The 21275-nt window shown below is 40.7% G+C and overlaps 1 protein-coding gene across 1 annotated transcript; it reads right to left on the bottom strand.

Annotated features, from left to right (window-relative positions):
* Positions 1-221: 221 nt before the first annotated feature.
* On the bottom strand, positions 222-21273 carry TNFSF11 (TNF superfamily member 11; the record flags this gene model as incomplete). The annotated part of the gene is made up of 5 exons (XM_005420746.2): positions 222-919; positions 6083-6181; positions 6264-6309; positions 12813-12980; positions 21193-21273. Coding segments are annotated over 5 exons (816 nt in total), but the record flags the coding sequence as incomplete, so codon positions are not given.
* Between the last annotated feature and the right edge of the window lie 2 nt (positions 21274-21275).

Below are 21275 nucleotides of genomic sequence, written 5' to 3'. Positions count from 1 at the left end.
TCAGCATCTGAAAAGCCACATCAAATGCAATGGTTTTAGTCACACTTTCATCATCTTTGCTGTCTCAGGGTCAGAACACTCAACCCAAGCAAAATGGAGCCCTAAAAGCAAGGTGTGAGCCAAGTTCTGTCCTGCTCTACATTTGCACCAAAACTAGTAAAGGTAACCAGGGCAGAACTTGGCAACAGAAGCTCAATAATATTAATTTTGTTTTGATTTCAACTACAGCAATGCAAAAGGCACAATGACTAGTGAGGCCAGTGGAGACAAATGAAGTAAAACTGCTTTAAGGCTTCATCAGGAGAACTGTGTAATTTTGCCCTTCTATGTATTTGCAGGACTCCCGCTGGAATTTGCAGGAGGAATAGGACAAAAACATCTCTTTAGAGATATATGGCTTATACAGTTGTAATTGGGCTGCAGAAGATTTTCAGTCCTTCAAGTTGTTTTTGGACAACTAAAAACTCAAAAACATTTTCAGCACACTAAAGAAAAATTCAATCTAAATCCCTAACTTTAAATGCTCCAAAGTAAGTTGCCTCTTGCGAAGAATCCAGTAGCAATGGGTTTGATACCTGGATACTTATAATTTCTCCGGATTTTAATTTAAAAAATCCCCCTACATTTACAGAATAAAAATGAAATTCTGAATTCCCTGACCAGTATTTGGTGCTTCCTCCCTTCATCAACACATCAAAGCGCCTTATTTTAAGGTTTGTCTTTATCACATAAACCATCAACTGAAGCCCTCTTTTAGTCAAGTTTCCTGAAGTTTCATGATGTCTAAAACAAATATTGGCATAAAGATAGTAAAATCCATCTTGATTAACAATTAGTTTTCCGTCATTGAATGTCATATTTGATAAGTTTGCCTGGCCTTTGTCATGATGCCAGGATGTGAGGTTCACTTTGCGAGTTCCTGGAGATAAAAAATAAAAAAGGATTATTTATAAACATTTGACAAACCCCAACATTTAGAAAACAACCTCTATTATTTTAGAATCAATAACAACTAGAGGTCTATAGGCTAAAGTGAATATGAAACAATTACGATAAAAATTCCTAAAAAAACCAAATAAACCTCCTATTTTCACCATACACTTCCAGACTTTGCTTGATACTTATAACTGTGCCCTCCCAGCAGAACACTTGCTGGACTATGGTACAAAACAGCTGCTTGGCGTATAGTTTGATTATGCTAAGCAACCATGCAACAAGCTCTGCACAGGCACTGCATTTCACCTAAAACTTTATTCAAGTTACAAATAGTTGAGGGGAATGTGAAAAATTTGTTACTGGTCTTTAACATGTAGGTATTGACAAAGACTAACTAAAAATTCAGAAAAAACTGAACTGACAACTCCCAAAAGAGAAAGCTTGTGAAACCTTCCATATTTTATGTTCTTATGACCGTAGTGGTATAAAGGTAAACATATTTTTCATTTGATAACACAAAAAAATGGGGAAAGGTCAGTACAGTTGTGCATCTTTAGTACTACACACTAAGTTGCCTAGGCTTCACACAGCACTTCAAGTATTTATGACAAACTTCCTGATAGGCACAAGCCAGGGTAACAGCCAGGGCATAACACAACAGATGGGAGGTGGCCAACTTGTCCCCCCTAACCACTAGTAATCTTCAGCACACATGACTGACCCCACTTGCTCCCTCCCACAGCAGTGGGTTCATGTAAGTACCAGAGAACTTCACACCTCAGCCTCCCAGTGCACCTAAATGCCTTCTTGAAATATTCAGCACCTTATTCTCCCAACACAGAACCAAAACAGTCCATCCTTAGCAAACTTTCCATGGCACACAGCAGGGCACAGTGCCCTCTCCTCCAAGCATCTGCAGAGGAATGCCCCAGGACCCCACCGGGTCTGTGCAGAAAGGGAGGGGAAGTAGGAACAGGGGGATTTGAGAAAGATGAATCTCCCCTAACTGTCAAGGGCAGGCAGCTTTTCCATGTGAGAGGAATACTTCAGCAGCAGCCCAGAACAAAAACCTTCTGTCATTCTTCCACAAAGATGTAAGCAAAAGCACTGTCAAAGGCAGATCACAAGTAGCTGCTCCCCTATGGGTCTAGTGCAGCCAGGTAGAAATCATGAAAGCAAAAACTGACAGAGAAGCCAACTTCTCTGCAGTGCCTCAAAAAAAAAAACATCTGAAATCCATCAATTAACTGGAAAAGACAGCAAGATCTCAAGTCTCTTAGCCTGCAATTATTCACCTGCAAAATATACTGAGTTAGGGGTACCAGAGGGCACCTCTGAAGCACCAGGAACTGCTGAGGAAATTACAGAACTTCATCTACACAGCATTAAGTCTGGAAGAAATACTGCCCCATGGAGGGTGGGCTACCTTCAAGATGAGGAGGACAGGCAAAAAAATCACTGCCTGGATCAGAGAACAGGCACATTAGACACAGGACAGGAATGCACACCTACGACAGAACAGGAAGGCATGCCATGATTGCCTGGTGGCACACTGGGTAGCTGCTAGGCAGGTTTTATTTACCTGACAAGTCAACTTTTTAGTTGCCAGTCAAGCTGCAATTTTGAAGAAATCCTCAGTGGGAAGATGTTCTGCTGAAGAAGGGAAAAAGGAGCAAATAGGTGCCACAGTTGCTTGTAACTGAGAGAGAGGCTCTGGGTGAATTTTGTTTACACTACTTGGATGCTCAGGGGAACCGGCCAAGAGATGATGGGCGATGACCCTCTCTGTTTTGAGCAAAGGATTCGTACAGATAACTTCTGGAAGTCTCTTCCAAGCTATATTATAATGCTGACCATGTGTGCTGAAGCAGACACGCATTTCGCCACAATTCAGAGCTCCAGAAGAGGTGTGCCACAGCCAGCAGCACAGCACAAAGATGCTCTGGTAGGGGTTATGCCATGCAACCTGTAATGGAAGGAGCAAGCAGGCTCTCAGCACTTCTTGTGGTAACACACCTAGATTTGGAGATGGCAAAACAAGCAGTACCCTGAACCCAGGAAGTGCAGGAAACTGGAGCATGTAAGTGCTGGATCTGCTGTCCATCGATGTCATGTATCAGAAACTCTGACACATAACCCAAGCCATGGGAGAGTCAGAAGTGCTGCAATACAGTATCTTCTGGAAAATAATTGACTTTGGAACCATGAAAAAAACAGCACAAGCTAAGTCCGGTTGACAGAGAAGGAAGTGGCTGGGAGATAATGAACAAAATAGCCCTCCAGACAGGGCAAAAAGCTTAACATAAGAATTCCAGATAACACACGCTTCTTCTCAAAACTGAAAATAAATAAAAACAATGTTTTGCTGTTTTGTGAGCTTGAACTAAGACTAATACAAATGAGTTAAATAAAATTAATTAGCAAGAAGGAGGATGATGTGAGGGGAACAGAGGAGAAAGGAGCCCTGTTTTGATAATTTGTTTGCACCCCAGTAGCTTTCAGGTATAATTAAGCCTGAAAAAAGGACCAAAGTACTGCTTGCTCTGAAAAGTCTTTTGGAGGTAAAGGGCAGCTAAGTCAAACCTGCAGCTGTAAATAGCTCAGAATACTACAGCATTTTCTTAGACAGCTAAAGGTATCAATTCACACCCCAAATGATATATTTAACATTTATATTTATTTCTGTTTGCCATTTTCCCCTTTAAACAGTGACTAATTTCTGTAATCAATTTATAAACCAAAATTCACTGTTTTCATTTAAAACCTAGGTAGCATTTATAGTGAACTCTGGTAAAAACCAACCAGCAAGCATCCAGCTCTAACCTAAGGCAGCAAACTCAAAAAATACAGACAGCAAGCCAAACCACTACGGCTTCTATGCCAAAGGGTGGGTGGGGACATCATGATCTGAGAAGGGTAATTTCCCCTCCTCCCTTGCACTATCCCCCAAGCTGCAAAAGTCCACTTGAGGCCTGACATTATTGTGAACCAAGTCAAAGCAAAATGTTCTCTCACAGACACTGCTCAGTGCCCCTTCATGAAGGGTGTTCCGTAGAAAACTGCTTAAAATCCTGCTTGACAGTGATGAAGACTTTTTTTTCCCCTGGCACTCTTTATTCTGGATGAGTTCAATGACAGTAGAGAACCTTAAAATACTAAGAACAGATCTGTCCACTCAGGGATGGCAGAAAACAATTCAGATGGATTTCAGACACGCAGGGTAAAGAATCAAAGCAAGAACACAGAAACTGCCATTTGCAGTCAGAGAAAACAAGATGGGAGAGGAAAAACTCCCAGTGACCCTTCAGGCAAATTTTTCTTTCCCAAAAGAGAAAGCCTGTCTTTATGCCTGTCACTAATCTCTGTGCTACCCAGCCAAGCGGGTACTGCCTCATGCCAGTGAGCATGATATTGAAGCGCCTCACAACCAGCAAGTTCAGAGTTCCTGCTATCCCTAAGGATGCAGCCCCTCACTGCTGCAATGCCCACAAGGGCTGCAGAAGCTGTGCTCATGGATTAACTCCTGGCAATGCTCTTCTGAAACAGGCAAAAGCCAGATCAGAGGGGAGTTCATGCACCAGCTCATCACACTGGCAAGGAATTGATCTGCAGAAAAAACGAACAATGTCTCCCTGGCCATCACCCACAGACATGCTGTGCCACACCCTTGAAGGTTAATGCAGCAAAGCACAACTGTAAAAATTATCAGCTGCTGTAAATTACAGTTGTAAAATTGCAGTCTACAGCAGCATCCACATAAGCAGCAAATAAATTCTACACAGAAAAAGGTGGATTTCACAGACTGTAACACTGAACACACACTCCACTTTTGCAGATAAGTGATCTGTTCCTATGACTAGCAAATTAATTGAAACCTTCCAAAGATAAAATGCTAAGGCAAGTTTACTGATACTGAATGCTCTACTATTGACCTACTGAAAAGTAGGTCAAAGCCAAAACCTGACTAAAATAGAAGATTGTCAGGAGGCATTTGAGCTAACAAGAAAGCCTGTGGAAGTTCTGACTGCCATCTGACAAGCTGTTTAAGCTCTCTGCTATAAAGCTCTGGATTGTGGCAATGCCAATGCACTTGAAAGAATCCTATCCCTCCAGGCAAGAAGCTGTACAGAAGTGCTTTGTCTTTAAATAGAGCAAGAGCAAGGTATTCCTATGCAGGCTGCTAAAATCTCAGATTTCAAGCCTCAACACGCCATTCCCCTTCGGTTTTGTTATATAAAACAAAATCAATGTGCATAGCTCAATCAACAATGAGTTCAGCCCTGCAGAACATATAAATCTTCAGAGAAAGAAGACAGTGGTGATCAGTGCACCCCTTCTTAAGATCCCCTACCTACCAGCTTCAGAAAAAACTCTGGTTTACTTCTACCACACCAACTGTTGAGAATACAGCATTGAGAATACAGCAAAAAATCTCAACTGACAGTGCCCCAGGGCAAAAACTAAAACTGTTCTAACACTATCTTAAAATGTTAGGAATAAATCTTTTCCTCTGGAAAGCGTTCCAAGGCAGACTCATGTCTTGTTCCCTGGTATTGTACTAGCAAGGATATTCACAAAGCCATCTAAATACTTGTGTGCAGAGAATAAGAGCTCTGGCAAGATAAAAGAATGCCATCCTCTTACCACAGGGGCAGATAAAAGCCACAAAACCATTTTTTCCCCCTGCTCAGTAGCTTGGGCAATGTTTGTGCTGGTACATGCTTGTATGTATGCATGCATCCTCATGGCTGGTGCCCAGTGCGAGTGAAAAACTCCTGATGGGCCCTACAGGCCAAAGGCAAATGGGAAACTTTAGAGGAGAGCATTCAATGTAGATCTTCCTTCCTCACCTGAAGACAGCACAAAGAGGCAGGATTTCCCCCCCAAGAGGTTGGTCAAGAAAAAGGACAATTTGAAATGGAGGCCATTTCAAATCAGCACAAGGCTGATACAAAGGGGAGCCATCCTCCTTTTACCACTACTCCTACTGCCTCTGAAATCCTTTAATGCATCCAATTTATTCTCACTATCAAAAGCCATTTCTGAAGTCCCAGTCTGTTGCTGTTTTGCTGAAATATCTTCCTATACTTCACTTTTGATACATTTATATTAGTATTGGAAGCATTCACTTAAAAATTGAACTTACCAGATGGAATATTCTTATCATCAATAATGAGATGGGCAAATGGCTGCTTCTCAGGTTTGTTCCTCTTGTACAGTTCAAGTCCTAGCGCCTCCATTGCAGCTAGAGATAAAAGAATTGCATTATCCCAAAAAGACAAGTTTATTAGAACTAAAATATTGCTTATTCATACACCAATACCTACCTTTTTCTGGTCTTGGTGGCGTTCTTCCCATAGCACGCTGGACCTCCTAAAATGAGAAGGAGACATTGCTTTGATGCTTTCTGGGTTTTATTACAATGTTTAGTTGTAATAAACATTTATTACAATGTTTAGTTTGCACACTTACAATAGTGTGTGCATGTATCTGAGGACACTGTTCCATCTGCAGCACATTCAGATGTCTGGGATATAAATTATCAGATTTACATGATTCATGTAACAGGCACACACAATCAAATTACACCTAGTAATTTGGTAATTCTAATAAAGGTGGATAGAAATGCTAGTATGTATAATCACTGCATGATTTACTGTAGTGGCGACACCTTTAAAAACCTTTTCTACTTACTGTACTTGGAATATTTCTGCAAGCATAATGGAACAATGATTTATAAGAAGGCAACACATCAAACAATGGATTTTATGAACTGATTTAATTACTTGGAGTCTAAAGGCAAAGAAAGAGGCATTTATATACAGGAACTAGTGTGTAATCACTCTAACAACTAAGGATAACTAAACTCTGAGTTTCATTTGTGATGAGGTGAATGCAAACCTCCACGCCCTCACTATTGGCCACCAAGGCTACAAGGGAAGGCTACAAGGCTTTACAATCACAGCTTACTTCTAACAAGGTATGCAAGAACTGAGGGATTAAGTATCATCCATACCGGACCAAAGGGACTGGGTGTCAGACTTCAAAAATATGTAATTCTTAGCTGCAGATAAATTTTAACATAAATAAGAACTATGCTACCCAGACTCAAAAACAGCACAAAATGCGGACATCAGGCACCAGAAAAAGCTTTCATTTTAATCACTCACACCTGCACTGCTCTTGAGAAAAAGATAAAACCAGCAGATTTCAAAATTTAAGCAGCCTGTTCTTGTTACAAGCCTAGACTGAGTCTTGGTATTAAGCTCAATCCTCAGTTCTGTCTCCCTTTTCCCCATGACTCTGTTTTCTAAAAAAACAGGGGTAATATATTTATTATTCTTAATACCTCATACCATGGAGCTGTCAAGAAGGTGTTTAGTATAAGGAAACATTTTGCTGAAGACAGCCCTCTTTGAACCTAGGAGTGGTCCTTTATTTCATCTTTATGCCACGCACAATGCTGTTTGCCTGATTCAATCCATGTATATGAAATACATCTCAGATTTGGCCAGATCAGCAAAGTCCCACTGTGCTCTCAATCACTGGGGTGTTTCAGAATTTGAAATCCTGCTCTGAAAACACCTGAAGTCCTGCTTTTATATAGTTTTGCAACCGCAGTGAAATATGTAGTGCCTTGGCTGGTGCATTTATTACTCTCACTTTCCCCTTTCAGTAGATGTTTAAATGTTAAACCAAGATGAAAAGCCACAGCAGTGTGGAAGCCATAGTATGACTATCAAAGCATAATGCTTCAGCTGAGATATGCTGATTTCATAGATAAGAATCGTGAAGATGCTTTTTGCTGTAAAGACGAGAAGAAAAGCAGAAGAATCACAATTTCAAAAGCAGCAAAACTCGCATCCACTTCCCACACTACATTCAGTTTGCTTCTCTGATCTTCCTACTTCAATGTCAGTTCTAGGAGCACGAAAATGAAGTTCAATTCTAGGAGCTGCATGTCAGCATCAGCCACTAGCCACACTTGAGTAGGAAATAGGAAGATGACAAGAGAATGCAAGTACTAGGTACTGTGAAAAATGACAAAAGCCTCTGAAGAGAACAGGATGTAAGGCAAAAAGAGCCTGGGAGATAGACCACACTCTCAGAGATTATTGCAGCACACCTATCTCAGCCCTTTTTCCCTTGAAGGAGAGACATGTTTGTCTTCTTGCTTTTTTACTGGAAACTTCTCAGATGTGAAGTTTGTTTCAATATCCTTTCCTTTGGGAGGATGTGATAGTGTCCTTGCCTGGAAAGCCTACTGAGCTGATCCAAAAAGAACCATGTACATTTTATTCTCCTACTATCTAGACTTGGTACTAAGAAAAAAAAAAAAGAAAAACCCCATGACTGATAATTGCTTGGCCGTTGAAAGGCCTGAATTGGTGGACTGCTATTCTAGTTTTAACTTACATTTTTCTTAAGAGCCTTCAGTTCTGCTTCTGCACATTTCCAGAGATGTTCTAGCTTAAGCAGCTGAATACCTCATCTTCTGAAACCAGGCAGCCTGACTCAGCTCGCCTTCCACACAGAATGGCTCTGGTCCTCACGAAATCAGTCTGAGCTGCTCTCCTTCTAACTGGTGGTGGTGCTGTTCATCTGCAGCTCCTCACCACTCAGTAAGCAGGACAGCTACCCAGGAGGACCTGGGTCCACAATTCTCCTTGTCTGGAATTCATTATTAGCTCAACTGGTTAGATCATGGCACTAACAACACCAAGGCTGGGGGGTTTGAGCCAAATGTTCATTGACTCTTCTGTGAGCCTGTCACTGGATCAGAAGTGGCAAGACTGTGGCCAGAAAACAAAATCCTCCAGCAGCTCTCTAAGCTCTGGACTAGCATCAAGTTCTTTACTTGATTCTGACCAGCCTCATCAAAGTTTGATATTCTTTCTGTTATGTTGCCCCAGCTTCCAAAATGAAGACAAAACACATTAATTAGTCCCAAGAAAACAGATATGGAGTTGTTTCCTCCTAAAGAACAAGCAGTTAAACACTTCTTGATTATTTTTTTACTTGACGTTCATACAGTTCCAAGGTGCTGATACACAACCTACCTTAAAAAAAGCATTTAACCGTAGTTGTTTCTGACTTTGAAGGACATTTTTCAGTGGATGTTTGAAGGTCGCCTCTTAATGGGATTATAAAATCCCCTGGTATTCTTACTGCAAGGAATTAAGAGCTGTGATTTCTCAAATCACTGAAGTATCAACTGTGTTTTTTAGCTCTTGAATGTTCTTAGGTGTCTCATACTTATCCACAATGTAGAGGCTCATTAAGGAGGCAGAAACACCTCAACAGAACCCGTGACTAAGACACTACTGTAATGGCATGAAAACTGCTGACAAAACATTACCAGCAACTTCTCTTAAGACTGCCATGCACAGAAGCGTCTGTGATACCAAGCTGTTCAGTTATTTTTAGAGAACTGTACACAAAAATCACCCCACTCTTAATCTTATGACAAGCTGCACTTGTACACCTTTGTCATTTGCTCACTGCCCACCAAGTCAACTCTACCGGCATGCTTCCCACATTCCAATCTCCTCCACATACTCACTGTTTAAACAACAGACAAGGACTTAGTCACAAAAATGAAAAACATGTATTCCCTTCATCCAAAAAAAAAAAAAAAAAACCAACATAAGAGGCCACTAAGAAGCTCCAAAACTTTATCATTTTAAAGTTAAAAATCATGTTTTAAGTGCCTGGAAAGTCGGGAACTCCTCGCTATCTCATCCACAGCAAGCTGCAAAAATACCTGTTGCTCTTGAACTTATGTCCAATGCTGAGGATGCAGAGACAAGGCTACACCTGAAGACATGACATTTGTGAAAGGTTTTTAGTCTCCTTTAGCTTTTATCTAAATATCTCAGTATATACTTTGAGCAGCTCTAAGTAGCCTTTAGAGAACAATGAGAAGAGAACTTCTGGACACTCACTTATTGCTTCAGATGTGATCTTAAAGCTTCTTTAAGCACTTGACTCTTTTATTACCAAGTGCTTTAAGTACAGCTGATACCAGGAAGAAGTATCTGATTCTCTTGCCGGAAATTCAGCAATCTGAAGAATGCTAATCAGGAAGGAAGTAATATAAAAAGTACATGAACCTATATTCATCAGACTGTAGTTTAGAGACCAGCAATAAAATGCCTCTCCAAATGAGCAGTCTACTGCTTGCAAGAAAAAAAAAAAAGATGTAAGACTGTAGGATGGAAACCTACAAAATTGTAGGTGAAATTTTAACAACTTACAGCAATCACTTGTGAAACCTTTACTTTGTCCATAACTATGTGCTCTTTAAATGTCTGCTAAGGATATAGATCTATTTATAAATGCTGCCCTGGAGGACTAGCAAAGCACTCTGTTGCCATGTGGGAGAACAGCTTACACCTGAACTCCACAAGCAGCTAGAACCTGGGAGCCCTGCCAAGCAAAGTTACTTATGGATTGACCCAAGATATGTTTGTAGTCCTTTCTACTTCAGGTTCATAACAGACTTCATAAGGACTGTGGTTAGAGCATGTGGACTGCCAAAACTTTTTTAGGATTACATGGAAAAAAATTAAGCAAACAGAATGGCTAGGAAAGTATATTATTTGTCTGCTTGCAAGTTTATATGCAATATTGAAAATGTTCTCTCTACTTAGTAAGCTGCTCTTTAAGCAGAATTTTTATCACAGTATGTGTTAAGGAATCAATCATTAGATTCTGATTAAAAGAAAAAAACTATTACTTTTTCAGGAGACAAGTATTTCTAGTCTGGACCTTGCAGCCCTACTGCACTGGTTTTCATAAGAGCACTTCCACTTTCAACATCAATCTCTGCTTTACATTTAAGCACTCTGTCTACAGGTGTGCAAAGAAAACCGATGAGAACTGGCACAGGAAGCCAGAAGCTGTAACCAGACCATAAACCTGAGCAAAAGAAATTTGTCTATTTTCATTTCCTGAACAGCTCGAATTGCAAAAGACAATATATTGAAAAATCAAAAACATAAATGGTATTTTGAAATGCTCCATTTTAGTCACTTAGTATGCTGCCAGTTCAAATAAGGATACTGGTTCTTAAAACACACATAAGTTAGATTCTTTATTCTCCTTAAGGAAAGTGAAGAAAGCACAGAAAACAGGAAACCTCCTTCAAGTCACATTAGCTGGATCCACACACAAGAGAGTGTGTGCAACTGCAAGTAAGTTATAGCTGCATCTCTGCTCTTCATTTTTGCAGGGTGACTGAAAGGCAGAATTTACAGATGATGATAAAGTATAATTCTCCCTTGACACTGTTACTTTCACTTCTCTGATGTACCAAAAGGAGGTAAAAAGCCTCAGGTCACCACCTTCCTATCTATTTCTTTCTCTGTCATTGATACAAGATGACAAAGCATCCAGACCACTGGTGCAGCTGCTTAATAAACTCCATTGCATTCAAAGGAAATTCAGAGTCTAATTACTTTGGCAAGAGAAATTTTATTGTTCTCAAACTAATGGTGATCAGCCAAAAAAGTTATCCCTACTTACTACTTATCCTGGCCACGGACATTGCAGCATTCAACCTCCATCCAGACTGGCAGGATACAAAGCCTCAGCTAAAGCCAGTGCCTTTGTTGAGTAACCAGCAGCAAATAACCAGAACACAGAGCTCCCCATTGACTTACTGTAAAAGCTCCTTCTTCTGTCACAAGCGAAGGAGCAGCCCAGCACACAGCACATATGTAGGTGCTTCGTGAGAGGCTCTAAAAAATGCAGGAGGGAAGAACTAATCCTACAGAAATAATCCTCTGTTTCTCCCTTAAGCTCTTGAAGGAGGTGGCTAGCAAAAGAGACAAGACATGGACTCCTATGTCTGTCTTTTGTTCACAAAAAGATCTGTCACTTGGAGTTCTCTGTTAAAACCAAACATCACACTAGCACAATTCAAATGCTGTAAATTTAATACAAGTACAGTTCATGCTAAAGCATATGTGAGTTCAGCTCAAATCTGATGTAGTACCCTTAATGAAAAACTGCCAGTCCTATGAAGATGTGAGGCAGTAAAGTTGTAATGGGTCTGATAAGCCAGAAAAACCAAATAGCATAGCAGACATCCATCTGTTACACAGCCCATAATTAGCACTAAACACTATAATGAACACAAAAAGAGATCAAAGGCAGTAACTGCAGTAAAAGGGGATTGTGGCATATTTCCAGCTTGCCTAGGCTTATTCATTAGGGCTGACTTCTTTTGTCATTTGTGTTTGGGAACAACCTGTCATTCTCAATTCCTGGACAAAGACCACCCAGTTATCATGCTATGGCCAAGTAGGTCTTCTGCCAGTGTGAGAATGGCCTGCACAGAACACAGAACTGGCAAAGTGAGCAAAACCAAAGCAGGAACTGAGCCTCATTTTGGACTCCAGAGTAAGAAACAAGAGCAAATGCCATCTCCTTTTCTTTCAGGCAGTATTTTGCTTGCTGATGATCTTGACTTAAGAGCACCTTGTTTGCAAGATTCCCTTGAAAATCTGGAACTGACACTTGTTATGAGCATCTGGAAAACCTATACAAATATTAGCATAAATGACTACTGTTCAGGCCCATCCAAATGTCAGAATGGCTAATCACCTGACTTCAATCAGTTTTCTTAGTACAACTTCAAGTCTTCCTTTCTTAAAAGAAAAATAAAGTAAATAAAATGTGCTTGAATACAGAATTGGTTGGCCACTACCAGATTCATCAGCAAATACAATACAATCCTAAATAAAACACCAGGTGTTACTCCAACACCAGGAAATAATTTACAGAACTTACCTCTGAATACAGATTTCAGAAAAATTGTTTTATTTCAACAGGACCATGAAATAAAGAAACACATTGTCTGTGCCACTTACCCTCTGCACAGCCCTTTGGAGAGCCTGTTTCACGCTTCTACAGGATTCAGGCATTAACTTTGCTTCTTGACTTTCAAAGGAGGCATCATGCAAATCTGTACTTTCCTGGTGTCCAAAAAGTGTTCTGACACAGTGTGCATGTTCTTTTGAAATTCTAGTAGGGTCCATCTGAAACAAAAACATAAGCACAACCACAGTTCTAAGTGTTAGAGACACTTTTCAACCACCTAGAAGTTTGGCCCCTGGCTAAGTTTATTATCTAAATTCTCACTATAAACAGCATAGAGAGAAAAAAGTTCCCAACATCAGGGCTAATTTCATCCAACAAACATGTGAAATAGGAGAATGAATTATCTCCTGGTGCTGCCTATTTCATTAGCTTAGACTAGGTATGTGACTTTCAAAAGTTAAAGATAAATTCCATTCTTATGGTAAAGTCAATAATTTTGAATTCTGCATTTCAGCCACTCAGGGCAATATCACAGTTATTTTAGCAGAAAACATACACAGTTATCCTACCTCAAAAGCTATTGTTTGTAAGATGACACATGATTGTCAAGTAGCGAAACATGGGGAAAGTATGTATGTGTGTGTATAGCACATCATTTTCAAGAGAAGACACAGAAGTTATCTCTGAAACCATTTTAGCACTGAAATTATACCACTGAAGCTGGCAGTCAGCTATCACTGAAACTGTTTTATGGATGCGCTCATTGTGGATAGAGTTCATTTTCTTTACAGTGGCTGGTACGGAGCTGTGTTTTGCATTTGTGACCAAAACAGTGTTGGTAACACAGGGATGTGTTTGTTACAGCTGAGCAGGGCTGACACTGAGTCAGGGCCTTTTCTGCCCCCCACCCCACCCCACCAGAGAGAGGGCTGGGGGTGCACAAGGAGCTGGGACAGGACACAGCCATGACAGCTGACCAGAACTGGCCAAAGGGACACCCCAGACCATATGGCATCATGCTCAGTATATAAAGGTGGGAGAAGGAGGAAAGGGGAGACATTTGGAATGATGGCATTTGTCTTCCTAAGTCACTTTATATGTGGTGGAGCCCTGCTGTCCTAGGGATGGCTAAACACCTGCCTTCATATTCTGCTTCCTTTGCATGTGCAGCTTTTTCTTTACCTTTTAAATTTTCTTTATCTCAACCCATGCGCTCTCACTTTTACTCTTCCAATTCTCTCCAGAATGCCATCAGGGAGTGAGCAGCTGTCTGAGACTTAGTTGCCAGCTGGGATTAAGCCATGACAGTGGCAAGAGATATTGCTGTGTGAAATATTCCCAAAGACAGCAAGACAGCAAAAGTTAAAGACCTAAAGATGGTTAAACTGCACCACAAGACACCTCTGCATCATTGGACAAGGCATGGTAAGTTTAGAGTATCTGCAATACATTTTTATCAATTGATCTTTGTGACTAAATCAAGTATATTTTTAAATCCTGTGTTCTATTGCTTAGATAAATTGGAAGATAATGCAAGGATTAGGATTGTACCTTGACAGCACTTTATTGCACAAAAACTATTTAAACCATTTAACCCTTTTTTTTCACATACTCCAAATCCATTACACTGAAGAGATTAACAACTATCTTTCGGAGATGGCCTAGGACTCCAAGAAACTGTTCTCAACTCGCATTTATTCTCCTTTTACTTCAGGCTTAAAGAAGGGTTTTTGCACTCAAACTCATAGTCTAGGCTCCCTAACTGTATCAGCTGGCCTATTTAAGAACATCAACTTCTGTCTTTCTTTAGTTGGAAAGAACACTTCTGCCTGAGAATTACAAAAGGTTATTTGTAACTGCAATGCAGAAATACCAACACATTATGGATGGTGCCTAGTGTTCAGTTTCCTTTAACACAGAGCTGAACAAAACACCATATCAAAAGGAAGTTTTTCTCAATACAAAACAGCCAGAGTGAATCAAGCATATAATTTGTTCACAGGAACATAAACTCAACTCCCTAACCCCCCAAAAAAGAAATTAGTTAACTTAAAAGTGTAAGGTTAGGATTACAGAGCTGAATTAAAGTCTACACCACCCAGGCAGCCACTCTATAGCAGCACACAGCAGAGAGACATTTGTTGCACATACAGCAGTACCAAATGCTGCCACCTCCATCACCACCCTTCTGCTCAAGCCTCCAGATGGAAAGCTCCTTGCCCAATTAATTCAGACCACTGTCAGATCCTGTAGTCTGGTTTAGCTGTCTCAGTCATCCCTGCATATCTGGAATGAAACAGGTCTTAGAAGGTTCACCTGAAGATGCCACAGCTTTGACCAGAGGGGTAGTGACGAGTTACAGAATGCCTTGGAGGCAGTAACATCTTCCTGTGATGTCCTGACACAGCTGAATCCCCATAGAAAATCTGTGTACAGCCATTGCAGCTCTATGAATTAAGTGCTAAAAACCTACACTAATGCCTTCTGAAGTCAGCTAGTGCAGTGCAGCCTCATTAACTGCATAAGGAGATCTAAACCAGCACCTCTCTGCTCTCACCCCCTTCACAACAGAATTTAATTCCTGGATTTCAGTCTCCTCTTCTAAATCAGTAACATGGGAGGAATTTTTGCTGGCCTAATTTCCTTTAAGATTAGCTCCCCAAAACCAAGTCACTCCAGATATATCAGATAAGCATTGGAGTCAGTACAGGGATAGGCATAAGAATGAAATATCAGGAAGGCAGCACTAGCTCTAACTGACTGTAAAACTGCACTCTCCAAGCATCCCTCACACTATGTTCCACTTGCATTCAGAAGCCAGAAAATCAACCAAAATCAACTAAACATAATAAAAAAAGAAATAAAATAGAAAGAAATAATTTTTAAAAAAAGGCACAAAATGTTTACCAACAGCTGCTAAAAGCCAGTTAATGCAGAATGACTTGTATTGGAAGGTACCTTTGGATGTCTCTAGTCCAGCCCCCTGCTTGAAGCAGGGCCAACCTGTAACTCAGGCCAGGTGGGTTAAGGCCTTTTCTAGACAAGCTTTGGGGAATGTCCATCAAGGAAGACTTTCAGCTTCTCTGGACAAACTGTCCTAAAACTTCACTACTTCTAGTGTGTAAAAAAAACTTGGGTTTTATACCCTTGGTGCAATTTAAGACTGTGCCTCTTGTTTTTGCTGCATGCTTCTGAAGAACCTGACTGTCTTCAGGTAGCTAAAAACAGTGATTAGCTTCCCTCACCTTAGTCTGTTCTTTGTAAAAGAATCCAGCTTTCCATTCTTTTATACATTATGGCTCCTACCTGTCACAGTGGTTTTCTGCTGGACACCTTCCAGTTTGTTGATACACTTCTGGTACTGAGGGACCCAAACTAGAACCCTTTATTTCAAATGTAACCTCTCATGCTGGGATCATTAGAGACCTGACATCATTAGAGAACTGATGTCTCTTAACAGGATCTGGATATCTGAGTCTCCTCCCCTCTACACAAATCACAGAATAGAAAATAGAAAGTTGCAGCAAATAACTGCCAATAAACACTAATTTGTATCAATAATTCTACTAGACAGAGACTACTATCCTAGTTTTGGATTTATTAAAACACATCTTCTGAATTACAGACAAGAAAACTAGGTTTTACAGCAAAAAATAATGAAATTTGTAAAGGCATGACAAAACATGCCAGCATAGACTCACTGCTATCAGAAATCATTCAAATGTGTCACACAATACTGTATCACACCAGTAACAGCAGACTGCACAGAATCCCTTGCTCAGATTACAGTTTATCTGCTCAAGGCTTAAGAAAGAAATCCACCATCTCTGCACCTACAAGTGAAAGACTGAAGGCTTAATGGAAACACTGCAGCTGATGGTTTCAGCAGCTTGGAGCTGTGCAGCCCACCCTGACAAAACTGCAAGTCACCAGAGTTACTGTTTGATAAGGGGAAACTCTGATCTTGGAACTAGCTAATCCACCAGCTGCCCTCACCTTTTTCAAAGAATACCTTCAAGAATAGTCTTCACCACACTTAACTACAAAAATCAGTTCACTTGCCTGAAAAGGACTTCTCAGAAATCCTGCATCCTAAGTCTTTACAAAGAACAGGCACTGAACTGCCATGGCTGTAAACAAGCACTACCAAGCACTGAAATCAAAACTGGGGAAGTAGTGATGCACAGAAAAATTTCCAAGAGAGTTTCGAGAAGAACTTCTAAAGAATGAGAAAATTATGATGAAATACCAGAAGCAGCTTGCTAACTTGCAGGGCAGGGCACCTTCAGCAAAAAGTCATGAAGATTTAATATCTGGAAGAAATATCAAGATGCAAACACAAATAAAGGAGAAAGCTTTATAAAGTGTGAAGGATTCTAAATACCCTAGAGGAAATAAATTAAAAAGAGGAGTGTCTAGCTTATTTTTAATATCCACTTTGCCTAACCTTGAAATCAGGTCGGGCTGTTCAGTGCCCCCAGTTTTCAGCATCTCTCATCATCCTAGTTGCATTTCTGGACTCTATTCAGCCACTTCAGGGCAGCCAAAATGAACTCCAGCATCATGGGTTAGATTAATTTACAGAATTCAGAGCCAATTTTCTGATCTAAAAAAGGCTCAGTTTGGTTTCAAGAGATACAATACATTCCACCCAGCTTTACTATTAAATTTTGCATCAATTATGCACTGTTACAACATTGCATTAAATACTTCCTCCTTACAATAAATGTTTAAAATCTATACTTGCACTTTTTTTCAAACTTAAACCACTTTCCAGACTATCAAATATCACTTTGCACTCCATGACCTTTCTTAAGCACCAAGAAGGGGTTCTTTCAGGCTTCTGAAAGATGTTAACAATCCCCAGCAAGCTGTTTTTTCTGTTAGCCACAATGCTCACAAAACTTCAACTGAAGTCTGAAAGGTAATAGTTTGAAAACATACCACAAGAATTCCACATAAGCACGAAATGACAATAAAAACTGGGCTTTCAGGTCACCAGTTATCCAACTGTGAACTCTTCAGTCTGGTAGAATACTTGAAATTTGGACAGACTTTTTTTAATGTGAAAAGGGCACACTCTTGGAGGTCTAGCTTAAACTGTGGGCATTAAACACTCAGCCACCACATTTCAATTTGAACAGTTTCAATTTGCTTCACTCCTCTCCAGCTCAGTCAGTGTTAGACCAGATTCCTACCCTTTTGAAATCTAAGTGCACTAAGGAAATGGGCCAGAAAGAAAAGCTTAAAAGCTAAGGTTTTGGAGACTAAACCTCAACATTTATCAGTCAAAGTTAAAGAAAATACTTCTCTCACCTTGTGCTGTGCATGAGTCTCTATCGAGTGATGACCTCCAGCAGCTCTGGGTATCTTAACTAAATTTTCATGGCATTTTTATAGATAATGAGAAAATATTCCTCAAAATTTACACAAAATAAATGCTTAAGACCAACACATTGTTTTATTGTTTAATTTCTTGGATTCAGTACACTGCACAGGATAGACCAAAAAGCAAGGGTAAAACATGCTAATGTTTTTTACATTTCAGTACACTATTATGAGAATACTGGTAAAATTCAAACTTTTTCGCCATACCAGCTCATTGTCTCACTTGCATGGCACTGCATTATTTCTTGGCCACAAACATGTGTTTACCCGTGAAAACCTACTGTCAGTCTTAGTTATGTGTCTTGTGAAATTCAAAATGCTCAAGCCACAAAATAAACAAAATTAAGGAAAAACCAAAACCTCAACTATTGTCTCAGGTTATACGATGTCATGATCCAGCCCAAATGATTTTATGCGAATACAGACAAAATGTGAGTGGTAAAACTGAGTCAGAGTTTACTCAGACTCTTAGATAAGGTTTAAAGAGCTTCTATAAGATATATAATTTCTTAACATCAGCCTGTACAGTCAAATCTTTCTAATTCACATTTTAATGAATGCTTGCTTAATTTACCAAGCAAACAATTAAAATCTTTCCATCCACAGCTACTACTACTAAAGCCTCATTATTTCAACAAAATTAATTAAAAATAATTAAGTTCTGTTATTAAAGTACAAATGTAGATAGCTGAAATTTACACTGAAAAGGTCAAATTGAAGTAGCTTAATAAAATCAAACATCACAGAAATCTTTCCAAAAGAAAGAGGTCTGATCATGTCCCACTTAAATAAAATCTCAAAGAGTGTGAAATAAGAATTAACTGCTGCAGGACCCACTATGTTTTTCTATCTATATTATTCTACAATTAGAAAGGGTGAACAAATATGAATTTTCATATCTTCTTATAGTGAATTATGTACTTAATTCAAAAGTATACTTATTATTCTATTTTCCATTGATGACATTTTCTCCATTAAAATTTTTTAGGCAATGACTTGAGTCAAGCCTACATCGAGTTATATCACCTCTTTAGATGTTTTGTCAATTCAAATTTATGAAAGACTTCATTCAACAGCACTACTCCAAATCTACAGGAACAAGAAGCTAGCAAGAGAATTAAGCTGTCAAATGCAGGGTTACACCCTGAACCATGCCATTTTTTAAAATCAAGGAAGCAGAAGAAAAATAGCTATTATGGTTCTTTTTTACCCTTTGTTAGGCACACATGAAACCCTGACATGTACCTATCAGGAAGAGTCTTTCATAAGGGGGCACACTTTGATTAGTTGTTTTGGTTGCAATGGCTCTCGAGCCCCCTAATGAACACATAGCTATGCATCTCTGAGCTATGTTGTGACAAGAATGTCTTTTCAGGTTCATTAACATCTGGAGTGCAAAACACTCCCCTGTCACAAGTTGAAGCAGGCATTAATTTATTTCACTGTCAAGCAAACAAGCAGCTTTAAGCTACTTTACAATGAGTCCCAGAAATTAGATGTCACTCTTCAGAAATATACAAGTTATGATTAACTAAGTGCTGCACTGCCCTTACATTTTATTTTTCAAAAAATGGAAAACACAAAGCCATTGTCAGTAAGAAAATATGAATTAGTCTGCATAATAAATTATCAGCAGCGTTACTGTATATTTGACAGTCACTCATCTGGTTAAGTGGGTATACACTTGTGCAACACCTGCTTTCAGAGTGCACTTAGTTAAGAAATCCAGCCTGCTACCTCAAGATCAAGTGCCCCTACCTAGAAAGTAAACCGAAAGAAACAGGTTTCTAGTCTGTGCCGACTTCAAATGAAAAGTACACACAACAGAAGCACCACTTCCATGACGGCAGTCAGACCCACATCAACAGAACTAGCTAGCATCCGACAATAAAGCCAAGCAGAAATCTAACACCTAGCCCTGAGAACCAACTCGCTGGCAGCTCCCCACTTCCTCCGAGAGGGCTCAGCTTTGCAGGGCAAGAGATGCAGCAGCGAGGGAATCCAGGCAGCCGAGCCATTTCCAAGAAGCTGACTCCTCCGCTCCCCGAAAGCCCAACCGCTCATCACCTTATCTGCCCCCACAGCGACACCTCCCCGCGCTCCCCTCGCACGCACCGCTGCCTCTGCTCAGCCATCCCGGCGCGCTTGAGGCCTGGCAGGTGAGGTGCGGCTCTCCCAGGCATCCCCAGAATCCCAGGAAAAGCTCCTGAGCCGCGGCAGGCACCTCTGGCCGATGCCCACGGGCACACAGACCCAGCTCCTCTGCAGCGCCCCTGCGCAGCTTGAGTGACAAACCATCACGAGCGGTGTTACGTGACGACCTCTTTTGTCCTTAGTCATTTCTCCTACTGGTGAAACATTTAAGGCAGCCAAAGACCTGAGCCATGTCACAGAATCACTGATTATGCAGAGTTGGAAGGGACCCTCAAGAATCATCGAGTCCAACTCCTGACCCCACAGAGCACCATCTCCAAAAATCCCACCATGTGCCTCAGAGTATTGTCCAAACACTCCTAGAACTCTGTCAGGCTTGGTGCTGTAACCACTTCCAGGAAGAGCCTGTTCCAGTGCCCAACCACCCTCTGGGTGAAGAACCTTTGTCAAATACCCAATGCCAAAATTCTCTCCAGTGGATAACTGAAAGCTGATCATTAAAAACCAAAGCCCTGCAAGACTTCAGGTGAAGGATCATAACTAAACTGCTTTTTGAGTCAGGGAACCCCTCATATCCAACCTCGTGGCGAAGCCCGGTACCGCAAAACACACCCGATGCCCGGAGTGCTACCTGGAACCCTCCTACTGAGCAGCTCCAGCGATCAGGGCACAGCACACGCTGGGCATGGCATAGGAGCCCATTGGCCCGTCCCATCTCAGAACCGAATCAACTTTAGAGACAGATAAGCGTCTTCTAAAACTTTTTTGTTTGCTTTTCCTTAATTTATCCCCTCGATCGCACCGACACGAGGGCCTTGTCCACTTCTGCAGGGTGCGAGGCGGCCGCGCTTTCCTCAGCGGGAAGCGCCCGCGCCAGCTCCCGCTTACCTGAGCTCGGAAGTAGAGGAAGAGGGCGACGCTGCAGACCACCTGCCCCAGCCCCAGGAGGACGAGGGCGGCGAGCAGGGAGC

This window comes from Geospiza fortis, unplaced genomic scaffold (assembly GCF_000277835.1).
Source record: "Geospiza fortis unplaced genomic scaffold, GeoFor_1.0 scaffold194, whole genome shotgun sequence".
NCBI lineage: Eukaryota > Metazoa > Chordata > Aves > Passeriformes > Thraupidae > Geospiza > Geospiza fortis.
The sequence above is the reverse complement of the archived record's forward strand: the minus strand, read 5'-3'. Positions and strand labels throughout refer to the sequence as shown.